The sequence below is a fragment of the Gekko japonicus genome, unplaced genomic scaffold (assembly GCF_001447785.1).
Source record: "Gekko japonicus isolate JY-2015 unplaced genomic scaffold, Gekko_japonicus_V1.1 scaffold425, whole genome shotgun sequence".
NCBI classification, from domain to species: domain Eukaryota; kingdom Metazoa; phylum Chordata; class Lepidosauria; order Squamata; family Gekkonidae; genus Gekko; species Gekko japonicus.
The window spans coordinates 578,487-592,533 of NW_015176464.1; the positions used below are offsets into that span (position 1 = coordinate 578,487).

At 45.6% G+C, this 14,047-nt stretch overlaps 1 protein-coding gene across 1 annotated transcript in view; it reads left to right on the forward strand.

The window, feature by feature from the left end:
* The window catches only part of KIAA1210 (KIAA1210 ortholog), a 26,506-nt gene extending 22,971 nt beyond the window's left edge, over positions 1–3,535 (forward strand). The window contains exon 12 of the mRNA XM_015427047.1: positions 3,479–3,535. Coding sequence (XP_015282533.1) covers positions 3,479–3,535 — 57 coding nt within the window. The remainder of the gene's footprint in view (positions 1–3,478) is intronic.
* Positions 3,536–14,047: the final 10,512 nt, after the last annotated feature.

The window sequence follows — 14,047 nt, forward strand, 5'->3', positions numbered from 1 at the left end:
AACCACCCTGGCTGTCTCTGGCAAAGAAAAAGGCCAAAGCGTGGAGCGAAATGCCCCAGATGGTTCAGTAGCAAAGCCATTCCAGAGGTGTGCTCCCCACTGCCAGTAGCTGTATTAATAGTGTTTAATGATGTGTCCACTGTGAGCATTTTTAGTGGTTTGAAAAGAAAGGGTGAGAAAGTCAGGGAAGGCACCTTTTAACTTGAAGATGGAATCTCAGCCAAGCATTTAAGCCATGGCAGCCATTAGTATTAATACACTGAGTACTTTTCACTGTAAGACATTAAATGCTCCAGGAAACGTTGCTTTTGCTTTCTATGAATATTTGGGGTTGTCAAAGACTGTGAGAAGGACCTTCTCTGTTCCCTGCAAAAAGAAGCTTAACCTGCATCCAAGACAGTATTTCTACATCATGGAAGGAATGGCTTGAGAGATCTGCAGGGGGATTTCTGAATTTCCCTTTGTGTTGCTGCAAAACCTGGGTCTCTCTGGTGGCTAAAAATTAGACTGGTTAGTTGGTGATGGTTCTTCTTTGACATTGAGAGCAACAGCAAAGACAATGCCAGTGCAGGTAGCTGCCATTCCATCCTAAGTCAGATGCTTATGGCCAAATACGCCTTTCTCTCCTGTTGTACAGGAGATGGTAGTGCTATGGGAGGCAGTGTGCCAGCACATCCAGGAGCTTCCAGGCTTTAAGTCAGTCCAAGGAGCTTATTGTATAAAAAGGGGAAGGAGTCGCTACAGCAACAAGCTGTAGTATCTTCGCTCGCCACCCCTTTTTGTTACTTTTGCTAATTTAGAACCCCAAAATGGCTGGGCAGTCAAATGCACAATGGGATTCTTTTCCTTTTTTTAATACCCCTGTCCAGCTGTACAGGTGTGATCATACCTGTGCAGAGGATTGGATGGTGGCACCCTTTTAAATGATGTGCATGCATGAGCTGTGCACTTCCTCCCTCGAATCATCATGAGTTCCTTCTGTGTATTGCTCATCTTCGTAACTCATCATTTAAAAAGAACACCTGGCCCAGTCAGCTGGAAGAGTGTTGATGCTTGGATAATGCAATCTACAGTCCACCACATTCAACAACACTGGTTTTGTGGGCTACACAGCAGAAATGTCAGGGCCAGTTATAAATCCCAGAGGTTTTACAGGATGTGCTAGCTGTGCACCCCAGCCTTGGGCAAGTGCTGCAGCTGTGCCAGTGTTTACTGTATCTTCTGCCTTCGCCGCCATCCAAAGCAGTGGATGGTGATGGTTCTGTTTCCTACATGGAAAATGCTGGGCCAGCTGGACTCTGCTGTCAGGTTTGGAGGATATCTGAGAAGAGGTATAAAATCCACTGTTACCTGTAACCCAGTCCCAGTGGACTTTGTTGGGAACAGAGAGCTATACAGACATGTCCCAGTACCAAAGGTCCTGGAGTTCACCTGCCATGGAAAGGAGTCCTCCATGTGCTGACTGGATGCTGTAAGCTTTTCTCTGATTTGTCTCCCTTTGGATATCCTCTAAACCTGACAGCAGAGTCAGGCTGGCTCAATCTCTGAAAAATTAGAAAACTTCCCCAATCAGCTCTTCTTACTTGAACACCTCCCCCCCCACACACACAATTGCTCTGGCTGTCTCCTGTTCTTAATGGCCTTTTGGCCACCAATCCAAGGAAGTGGCAGCACCATTCTAACTTGGAAATCACTCCCACTGATGCTGTACAAGCCATCCATTGGCCTCACTTAATCTGGATTGCTGCCCTAACTCTTAATCCCCTCCAGCTCTACAAAGGACACCGAAAATCATGCATTCCTTTTTTTTTTTACATATGTTTGTCTCTACCTTCTAAACATATGGTATGTATATACGTTTTTGTAATCCTCACATTTCAGTAACCCCCCTTTTTGTACTTTGTTTCCGTATTTTGTTTACTATTAAATGGTATTGTCATAAAGGAATTCTGGGGTGTCTAAGGCGATGGGAAGCAAGTGCATCCGTGTTTTTTATTGAATGCCTTTAAGGATGGCCTTTGTTACATCATCATATTAATACATATTAAATACTGTAATAGGGTTTTCTTCCCAGCAAAAGACACCAAGCGGCTTCTTTCATGGGGAATTCATAGTTAGGGATGTGCAGTCAGATGTTGCTGACCCTAAAAATTGGATTGGGTCAGCTATATCCATGTCAGTCTTCTCCAAACAAATCTTAACATCACAAATTAATTATTGGGAATCTCACAGAGCCAGCCTTCCCCCCCAATTTTAATGTTTCTCTCTACGCCCTGGAAATAGCAGTGCTTTTTTGTAAATAAAAAGAGGAGTGCAACCTTATATATGCCAGGAGTCATATATTAGGTTGCACTGATTTCCTCCAGTTACCCCCTCAGGACTTGGGAGAGGCTCAAACAAAGGTGCTGGTACTCAATACTGGTGAGTACCGTCACCCACCCATCCCAAAGCCTTCGCAAGTAGCATTTCTGTCAGCCAGTCTTAGCCCAGGAATCAGCATCATGGAAGGAATGGCCAAACACACAGTCTTTTTTGGAGGGGAGGAAAATTTTAGAGTACAGCTGTCCAGTGGGTCATTTTGCACTGCATGTGTGCTGTGTGCGTGCAGTGCTTACTGTTCCTTACATCTTGGGGAGAGACACCTTGCTTGGATTACACTAGAACCAGGATGGATGGATGCTTCTTGGATGGCACTTCTTGGCAGACATAAGAACATAAGAAGAGCACCCTTTCTCACACAGTGGCCAACCAGACTAGCCTGATTAATTTGTTATTACTGTCAGCTGGCTTTTCTTCCATCATTTTCCCCAGAGGGAGAGCCAGCATGGTCTGTAGGGAGCAGTGGACTCTAATCTGGAGAGCTGGGTGTGATTCCCCACTGGGGTTGCCAACCTCCAGGTGGTGGCTGGAGATCTCCCAGACTGACAGCTGATCTCCAGGCCACAGAGATTAGTTTACCTGGAGAAAACGACCACTTTGGAAGGTGGATTCTATGGCATTCTTATATCCCACTGAAATCCCTCCCCTTCCCAAACCCCATCGCTCTAGGCTCCACCCCCCCAAATCTCCAGGTGTTTCCCAACCCAGAGCTGGCAACCCTATTCCCCACTCCTCCTCCATGTGAGGCCTGCTGGGTGCCCCTGGGCCAGTCACTGCTCTCTCGGCTCTCAGCCTCACCTGCCTCACAAGGTGCCTGTTGTGGGAAGAAGGGAAGGTGGTTGTAAGGTGTCTGAGACTCATTAAGGTAGAGAAAAGAGTATACAAACATTCTTGATCACTGAGGGGCAATCTTGTTGTTTTGGGTTTTGTGCTGTTTAATATTTAGTGTGTTTTGATCCTGAGCCTTTCCTTTCGTGGGTATCTGAGGTGTTCGTTTCTTGTTTTTCTTTTTCTACCATTTCGTAGATTAATTAGTGACTTTGGGTAACAAATTTCATTTCTCAGACTTGGAGAGGTAAACTCCCTTTCTTTTTCTTAGGTTACTCTGCAAAGAGACTGCACGCTCCATCTTCTGCTCCCAACCAACCCATTGTAATGCAACACAGCTTGCTTCAATTTAAAAAAAACCTCCTATTTCTCCACAGCATGACTGGTGGGGGCAGGTGGGCGTATCATTAGTCAGGCACTCTGGAAGGACTGCTTTTGCTCACAGTTACTAAGTTTGGCAACAACAATAACAACAACACTGCTCCAGAAGACCAGCGGCCATTTTCACGCCTTTTGTTACTATGCATAGAGGATGGTTGGGGTTGGGGGCACCTTATAAAAGGTGCTATGAAATCAGACACAGACCCTTTGTCCAATTCGCTTGAAAACTGGCAAGTCCATAGAAAAGAGGGTTGATGAGATTCCCTGATATTTTGATACCATTTGGTGAAAAAAACGTCCACTCAGGAAAATTTGCTGTTTTCCATATATGAAAAACAATGGGCAGACATCCAATCCAATCTTAATAAAAACAGAAACGGAACTTAATGAGTCTTTTTAATATGACAACAGTTCTGACAATTCCTGAAACCGATACATCTTCCCTTTCTTAAATTTCAATACAGAATTAAGACAATTCTTTCAGTGCAAAACCCATTCACAGGGTGGACTCTTGTTTTCTGTCTGCCAGCAGAGGGCAATAGAACCTTAGCCAAGGATCTGAAGTAAATGAAGCTTCATTCAGCTGGATTCTTTTTCCACAGCCGTGGTCCTGTGCGCTTGTACTTGGGAATAAGGCCCATTCAACTTTTGTGGCGTATGTCAGGTGTCAACAGCACCCCCAACTTGTGTGTCTTGGGAACTTGACTGTACGACTTTGTTTATGACTGACCAATTTGTAAAATCCTGAACCAGTTTTCAAATTCCACAGTGGGTGGGCTTCAAATGGTAGGACATAGGGGTAGTTACTGACAAAAATTTATTTGTCATCATCAAGCTGCTGGGATATCTGTGACTTGCATCTATGACACTGGTGCTGCATAAGTTTAGATTAACTCCAGTGACCTTCAAAACTCCTTTAAAGGCCTTTCTACCCTACCCTTATTCCAGGGAATTTAAGCTGGTCGACATGGTTTTCCTCCATTTTGTTCTCACAACTGCCCTGTGAGGTAAGTCAATCAATTTATTTCAGAGGTCTCAAGCATTTTAAAAAATAAATTACAGATATATATCCATCAAGTAATACTACATTAACATGTCTACGATTTTACAAGTTATAAAATGAGTTATAAGAAGTTAGGTTTAGAAAGTAAAATAAGTGACTAAAAAGAAACAAGTTAAAAGTTCAGCATTACAATCTAAGAGATCTGGGTCGAAAGTTTAACCGTTCTAAATCCAGGTAACGAGATGAGACTTCTCCAATGCAACACAGTTATTTACGTTTCAATGGGATGATAATTGCCAGATATTTCACAACTGAAACAGTAATTTCAGGGTCAGTGTCTGTCAATAAATAAGAGATCACCCATGATTTCAATTTTAAATAAAATACCTATGAGACCTACAAGCCGACCACTGAGAACAAAATAATAAAAGGTGTGCCAGGGTCTCGGTTGCTCTGGATGCACGGGCGCAAAGCCTATCTGAATAGGAAATTTGTTCAAATCGTCCCGTCAGTTCCACAGATGGGAAGGTATTTAGTCTTGCAAGAGTGAAAGCAAACCTATGAGAAGGAGTAGTAAAATAGCTTAAATATGTGGATTCAGCAATGGAGGGATCCCTAAAGCAAGAGGGGAGCATACGTGCCCAGCATGTGAAGCTGTGCTGGCTCTGTCCCAGTTGGACGCCTTCGATCTAAGCAATCTCCAAGCTGCTTGTTGAGCTGTACTATTAAGCATTGAAACAGGGGAGTGAGGTAGGTTATGCTGCCTGACCCAAGGTCACGCAGTGAGATTCATGGCTGAAGGGTGACTGTTGGGCAGACCCCAGTCCAAATCACTAACCATTACAGCACACTAGGATCCACAGTAGCCTGCAAATGTGTGGTTTATGGTGCTTTGAGCCAAGCGGGGGAATTAAGGAAATGGTTTCTGGCCAAAGGGTAGCAGTGGGAACCACTCTGGGTTGCTGACTGCATGGGGCCAGGTGTGGCATTTGGGCATGTACTTTGTTGATAGTAATTGGCAGTTACCCTTTTGTGAAGCTTGGCCACACCATTAGATGGTGAACTTGGGTAGCTGCATGGGTCAACATGGAGTCGGTTGAAGGGTGCCCCAAACCAAGTGCCAATTCCAGCATTGCCAATTGGATGGGGAGGGGAGTTCTGTCCTTTTAACAGAGGCTCAGTGTGTGGTCAAGGCTGACAACTCAGGCTTGGAACATTCCTGAATATTTGGGGCCTGGAGCCTTGAAAGGGTGGAGCTTGGGGTGTGGAGGGACCTTGGCAGTGTATAATGCCACAGCGTCCACCCTCCAAAGCAGCCATTTTTCCAGGGCAAGTAATCTCTATAGTCTGGAAATCAGTTTTAATTCTGGGAGATCTCCACGCCGTTGAAGTGGGGGCAGTTGAAGCTTTTCAGGGCATCTATGAAGTTAAATCACATAGAAACATCGAGCTGGAAGGGATCTCAAGGATCATCTAGTTCAACGCCCTGCACAACACAGGAAATTCAGTTACCTCTGCCCCCATTCCTTCAGTGACCCTTGCTCTTTGATCAGAGGAAGGCACACACACACCTTCCTCAATCCGTGGGCCAATTTGTCCTGGAGCAAAATTCCTACCTGACCTCAGAGTGGCAATCCACTTTACACTGGGCATGTAAGAAGGAGCCACAAGAGCCAAGCACTGGCTCATCCCTCCCTCCTTCCCTCCTCTGATCCACCTAAATTCACAGAATCTGCATGGCTGTCAGATGGCCATCTAGCCTCTGCTTAAAAACCTCCAAAGAAGGAGAGCCCACCCCCTCCTGAGGAAGCCTGTTCCACTGAGGAACTGCCCTGTCAGGAAGTTTTTCCTATAACAAAAACTCTTGATTTCGTTTAAATCCATTGGTTCTGGTCTGACCTTCTGGGGCAACAGAAAACAACTCTTCTCCATCCTCTATATGACAGCCCTTCAAATACTCTCAGTCATCTCCTCTTCAGTCATCTCCTCTTCTTCAACTTTTCCTGATAGGATTTGGTCTCCCGACTACTCACCATCTTCATTGCCCTCTTCTGGACACACTCTAGCTTGTCCTGATCATTGCTTGCAGATCAAACTGCTATCGAGAGGACAGCTAGAGGGACGAGTTTACAGGTTAGCAAGCCCTAATTTTTTTGTCTTGCAGTTCTCCAGGTAGGGCAGATAGGTTAAGGAGAATAGATGCAAACTACAGTCTCTCCTTTGCAGATTTGCAGATCAAATGGTTTGGGGCTCTACAGAGGCTTAATAGTTGGCCCTGCTACGGTCCCCAGCTCACCCACCAGTTCTGGATCCCCTGCCCTCAAACTGGAATGTCATTCCCACTTAGGACTCTAGCTTCCAGACATCAGCCATTCAGTATTCCTAAATTTAACAAAAACACAGATTATAACCCAGAGATTAAAACCTTCAATGCAGCAAAACAAAATGCATCCTCATGCAAAGACAGAAAAACAGAACAGCTGCCTTGAAATCCATGGGAAAGACAATGCTGCCCTCTCTCTGAGTCCTGGGCTGCTGTGTCGCCAGCTCTGAAAACAGGATTACATAATACAGTTATAAAACCTCTTCTCGCTGATCCAAATGCCTTACGTGATCTGCACTGAAGTATACATTTCCAAACCCAGTGAGATGCTGCTGCTTATTTTGTGACCATCTCAAGGGCTTAATTTGAGAAGTGTGTTTTGTGCCGAAGAAAAAACACAGTTATTGCTGTATTCAAACAACAATGCAGAGGGAATACTATTCTGGCAGCCTTTCTTTTTTTAGCTCTTTCTTGAAACCCACCTAGAAAAATCAGGCCAGAGAAACATGAAGTCTAAAGCCAGTCAGCTATTAACTCTTCTATGACCTTGATCCCCATCAGGATCTAGTTTTCAGAATAATTCATCTGTGTCCCACTCTTTTTGCTGCGTGTGGTGTACAGAGTTGTTTTTTGTTATCATCTCAACAACCCTGTGAGATGACTGATGGAAAGTTTCATCTTTATGAAGGATTTGAACACAAGCCTCCCTATGGCAGCAGTCTAACCTCTCTGGCATTTATTTTTTTACTTCTGTTTCCTTCCTTATCAGTTTAACACTTTCATAATAAGAATCTGTTTTTAACAACAAACACATTTGTAACATTCAGTCACATTTTTATCCTGCCCTTCCTCCTCTCACTGGGTAACCTTGGACCACTCACACGCTCTCAGCCCAACCTCACAGTAGGGGTGCCAGCCTCCAGGTAGGACCTGGGGACCCCCTGGAATTACAGCTCATTTCCAGACTACAGAGCTCCGTTCCCCTGGAGAATATGGATGGTTTGGAGAGTGGGCTCTGTGGCATTGTACCCCACTGAGATCCCTGTCCTCCCCAGACTCCACCCTCCAAATCTCCAGGAGTTTCCCAACTTGGAGCTGGTAGTCCACCCCCACCCCACGTCCCCACCGGTGGCCAGGGAGGACCTGGCAACCCTACCTCACAGGGGTGTTCTGAGGATAAAATAGAGGAGTGGAGAACCATGTACATTGTCCCACAGTCCTTGGAATAAAGGTGATTAAACAAATCCATAGAGGGTTAGCCCCAGGTGAGCTTGGTGGAAGAGTCTGAACCCAGGACTTCCAAGTTACAGTTCAACATGCTAATGGCTGCATCGCACCAGCTTTTGTCCTCTCCTCTTCCCAGGCCAGACCTGATCTATGTCACTTCCTTCCTTCCTTCCCCTGCCTCCAGTTTTCATTTCATGTTGCTCAGTGGGAGAAAGTTAAACCCATGAGCTTTTGAACTAAGACTTGTTGCCTGAGGGTTTCAGAGACTAGCCCACATGCATGAAACAACAAGATATTTGACCCAGAAAACAAAAATCAAATTGACTGTAACATGCACCAGCTATAAGGCAGGCACAGTGAGGGGGAGGGAGCAACTTGAACTAAATAAGGAACTCGTGAATGAAAGTAGGTTAGATATGATCCTGCTCTGTAACCCAGTGACCAAACAACCCAGAGGGCGGGCGGCGGAGAGGAATTATTAATGAAAATTAATACTGTGGCTGAAATTAGAACAGGGTTTAGACTTAGAAATCCCCATGGTGTCTTCTTCTGGAAAGGGAACAATTATAGAGTCTTATTGAATAACCTGTCTTGCCCTGAATAGCCCAGGGTGCTAGCCTGATCTTGTCAGGTTTTGGAAGTTAAGCAGGGTCGGCCCTGGTTCATACACGGATGAAAGACCACCAAGGCAGCCCAGGGCTCCATTTCGTGACACTTTCCACTGCTACTGAATAACCTAGCACACAGAAATACATACTAACCTTTAAAAATCTTCCCTCCGTCCATACAGGACAGCTCACAGCATATGTCCTTAATATGTTGCAAAGTAAACCACTACTTCAGGAGTTTCATTTTGCCCTTCTCCCCTATTTGAGTATTTTAAAAGTCAAACCGTCCAGATTTGGCTGGCTAGTGCCACATTTTGAGCCATCAGACTTTCATGTGAATGCTGTTCAGTGTGTGAGGCGGCTTGCGGCTGACCTCTGGCAAAGCTGAGCTTGCTCATTTTAATTGTTGTGCAGACAGTCTCCTACCAGGCATAATTATGAAACCCATACCTTCAGATGTAAGAATGTGGTTAATTTCAAGTTGTTCACCCAAGTCCTTTTGGAGACATTCAGTAACTTGATTAATAGGGAAGGGAGGGAGGACTTTATATGCCACCCTAAGCTCTTTGAAGGAAGGGTACTAGATAGGCTCTCACAGAGGTTGTACGTTTTATACTGTGTTTACTGCATAATCCATCTGGAGTCTGAGCAAGAAAGGTGGACTGTAAATGACATACATAGATTTTCCATTGCTAGTGTAATAAATTTTGCCCTCGTATAAAGTTCTTAGACAAACCTCCTTTCTTGACTAGCTCCTGCACAGAATGGGGGGCACATCTGGAATTCTGGGTTGAACACCTGAACTAAGTGACTCTTGCAGGAGAACCTCTCCTTCCAGCCTCTAACAGCTGGTCAAAGGTGGTCAGCTGTGACCGTATCAATTCACTGTTTAAGAAAGGTAGGAGGAATGCACCCTGGTTCTCTTTTCTTCTGCAAATTAAACGCTGTTGCAGGCTGAGCACAATTTGCCTGGAGATCCTCAGGAAAAGGAAAAACAAAAACAAATGCTGTCATTCTATTATTGCTGTTTCTTTTAAGACATTACACGGCTTTCCCTCAGGGTCAGACCAGATAAGATTCTGGGAGATAATGGCGAGCCAGTGTGGTATATTGGTTAGAGTGTTGGACTAGCATTAGGGAGACCCAGGTTCAAATCCCCACTCTGCCAAGGTAGCATGCTGCATCACCTAGGCCCAGTCACACACTCTCAGCCTAACTTACCTTACGAAGGGTTCCCAGATTCCCAGACTCTTCTCCCAGATTTACAACCAGCTTCAGAGGGTGGATTCTATGTTATAGTATAATGTCTAGGAGAAATGAAACTCCTAGAGTGACATTACATCTCCATTGACCTCGCTACCTTCCCCAAACTCTGCCCTCTGCAGGTACCACCCCCAAATCTCCAAGAACCTCCCAAGAAAGAGTTGGCGACCCTATTCACAGGGCTGTTGTGAGCATAAAACAGAGGAGAGGTGATGGTGAATGATGTAAGCCACTTTGGATGATTCTGCATCTAGCATTCGCTCCACATTTTCTCATCTGGGAGGAAAAAGTGCAGCTCAAAACCAGATGCAGATACCCTGGGCAACGCCGTACTGACTGCAAAGTCCCCCTCGAACAGCCATAAATCTATGCAGAAGGTACCATAAAATCCGATGATCAAAGGAAGTGAAAGCAGCATGGAGTGTGGAGGCTACCATAAAATCTGATGATCAAAGGAAGTGAAAGCAGCATGAAACGCAGAGGGGAATTTCTGTTCCAATGTGGGTTTGCTAAAGCAACAGAGGGAAAAGCCAATGTAGAATCAACCTTTGTGTGGCTTTCCCCCAGTAGGTTTTCAATGGAGATGATAATGATGATGATGATGATGATGATGATGATGATGATGATGATGATGATGATGATAATAATAAATCTCTCAAGGTCTGGAAAGGGAAATTGCTGTGAAGGGGACCCAATCAGTATTGGGGAAGGGACAGAATGCATTTAGGACTTGTTAAGTCTGAGCACGCACCCCAAGCCCAGTGATAGGTTCTATTTACATGCAACAGACCTGGTTGGTCTTCTTTCGGATCCGGGCGAACCCATTGGTGTGCCCTAGGATCTGAAGTGGCCATTGTACGTATGGGTGAAGGTCCGGGTCTGTTTTAGACCGCATGGCCGGGCACACATGATCGCAGCCATCTTTACTTAATACATTACAAAGTCCTAGAGTCAGTCCACCAAAATCCAAGGCATATGGTTTTTTTCCTCATCAGTGGAGACTTGTAGTTTTGAATACACAGCTGTCTTGAAAAGGAAGTTAGCATGTCTGGGAGAAAAATCAGTTACTGCTTTCCCTTTGATATTCTTATTTTTTATTTGCAAAGACTCCCACTGCAACGGATTTTCAAAAATGTAAACCCCACACACCAGCAGCTGGAAATGGTACACTGCACAGAAAGTGTTCTCCTCTTGCGTTTGCTGATTCCATAAATCAGCCTCCATCTTGTAAGTTACTGAGAAGAGCAAAGAACATGCCCCGCCTGTTCTCCAAGCCCCCTGAAGCCATTCTAAATTCTGCCAGCATTTAGTAATAGGATTACTATGGTCCCTGCCACACGGCAGGGAATTAGGTGCTAGTACCGCGGCTAAAGTGAGCCGCGGCAAAGTTGGGACGGCGCGGCGGGATCTCACAGATCCCCCGAGCCGCGTCGCAACGCTCCCCGGAACGATCAGATGCCGGGGAGAACGCAGCGGTGGGAAGGGGAGCCTGGCGAACTGCGCATGCTCACACATGCGCAGTTCGGCCAGGAGCCGGGGATGCGCCGGCGCAAGGACGCGCCGGCGATCCCACGGCCAGCGTTGCTGCGGCCCTTCGGAAAGAACCACCTCGGGAGGTGGTTCTTTTTCGCCGCGGAGCAACGCTGGAAGGGACGGAACCGGGACGGATCCGGCACGCTCCCCAGATGTTGAGGTGGGATCGTGCCGGTTTGCTCCGCCCCTGTTCCGTCCCGCTTCCGGACCAAATGGGCTCGTATGAACAGGGCCTATGTCTTCCTACCTTTTCTACTGCAAATTGGTGGCAAAAAAAGATGTGATCAGCAAAAAGCTTTGATTCAAATCTAATCTCTGCTATGAATTCCCTTGGTGGCCTTAGACAAGTCAATTCCTCTCAACCTCTGCCTCCTGTCTGCAGTCACAATTCTCACCTGCCTACCTTACACAGGTGTTGTAAAGATTACAAGAATATTGTATATCGAAATGCTTTGAACATGGAAAACACTATATAAATCCTCAGTTGGTCTTAAAGAAAACACTATATAAATCCCCGCTTTCTTGCCTACCTTTTCTGTTTAGCAGAAGGAGAACGAAACACTTCATAGAAGTGCATAAAGCAGGACCCAGCTGCCCTGTGCTTGGATTTTTCTGGTGGGGGGGGGGGGATGGTTGGCTTGCCAACTGCCCTTCCTGGGCTGCATTGCATTTGTTTCTTGCAATTCTAAAGAATGTCTGGTTTGTTTCCTGTCATGATCAACAATAAATGTGGGAAGATCCTGTTTTTATAACACCAATAAATACAGACTGATAAACTTTGAATCTTGAAGCATCACTTCATGCTCTGCACATTTGCAGTGAACCAGAACTCCAGGTGCTTCAGTGCATCCAGAAGTCATGGTGCCTGACATTTATTGAAATGCAGTTGTGCATAGCCAAGAGCCCCCCCCCCCTTTGTCAGTTGCATTCCATTCCTCAGTCCCTTTCCATGCAGTGCACTGGAACCACTAGCCTGAAAGTTTTAAAAGAATCTAAAACGAAGAAGAAGAAAAATAAGTCAGTATCATGGTTCAGTTAGGATGACTTGCTAAGATTCTGTGATCCACAGATACCTGAATCTGTGGCAGATAATATTGCTTTTGTAATCTCAGTCTGTGTGTATTGAATTTCTGTGGCTCGTAGCTCTAATACTTCAAGTCCTCCTTGCAATTTGTTTCTAACAAGCCAGATAAAGCCAAGAAGACAGCCTTTGGCAAGACTGGGTATTTCTCAGTTATGTTATTTCTGGGGTGGGAAAGATTTGTTTTCAGCTGGACTCTTTAACCTTCAGTTACCCATGTTATATAACTGGGCTACCTCTCCTCCCACACATTGTCTCTAACCCACTTTTGATTTTCTACTAGGCAATGTTTTGAGTTATGAAATGTGTTATCTGTTAGCTTACAAAGTACCTTTTACTCTACTGACCCAGTTATTCCAAGTTGGGTACACAACATAAACCAAAGAGGGTGTTTAAATAAAAGCACCTCTGCACAGCTGACATATGGGAAGTGTTGTCTGATACAACAGATAGTCAGAACATACCCTTTGTTCCATACATTCTGGAGCCGGGGGGCCGGATCAGGCTTGCAGTGGAACTGGTTGTCTCCTGCTTCTAGTTCTGCTGCTGCATCATAGTTTGCTTTGCCAGACTCTCTCACATGCTCGGGAGAGATAGGCAAGCTTCTGTTCCTTGCACTGGCTGAGGCTCCTCTGCTCCCTGAAGGGAGCTTGCTTCCTGGCCAGGCTGCCTCAATTGCACAGAAAAAGGCAAGCCTTTCTTCCCTTCCATTTGCTAAGGCTCCTCCCCGAAGGGAGGGAGAGAAGGAGGGAGAGCTTACTTTGCTTGGCTGCCTCAATTGCAGAGGAGAAATACAAAACAACTTTAAGAACAACAAAGTTTTATCCAAGGTCTGAGATTTTGTGTGCCTTGCTACAGTGTGTTTGTATTGTTGGGCTTGTTATGCTGTGGCCCTCCTGAGTGCAATTGGGTTCCCTCCCCCTTTTCACTGAATTCATGCCCTCATGATCTAATCTTGCTCAGTAAATAAGAACATAGGAACATAAGAGACGCCAATGTTGGATCAGGCCAAAGGCCCATCTAGTCCAACACTCTGTCACACAGTGGCCAAAAATACCAGGTGCCATCAGGAGGTCCACCAGTGGGGCCAGGACATTAGAAGCCCTCCCACTGTTGGCCCCCCCAAGCACCAAGAAGACAGAGCATCACTTGCCCCAGAGTCCCTATCTATACCTTGTGGCTAATAGCTACTGATGGACCTCTGCTCCATATCCTTATACTAATGCTGAAGTTGCCCCCTCCGTGCGGATACTTAAATCAGCACGGAGGGGGCAGCTGGGGGGGCGGGGGAGGTTTGTGCACACGTGGGCCAGTCCCCACGTGTGCACAAAAATAAAAAAAGTTAAAAAAAAATTCGGGGGGATGTTAAAATTCCCCTGAAAGTGCAAGAGCGTCTCCTGCGCGTGCACAGGAGACGCTCT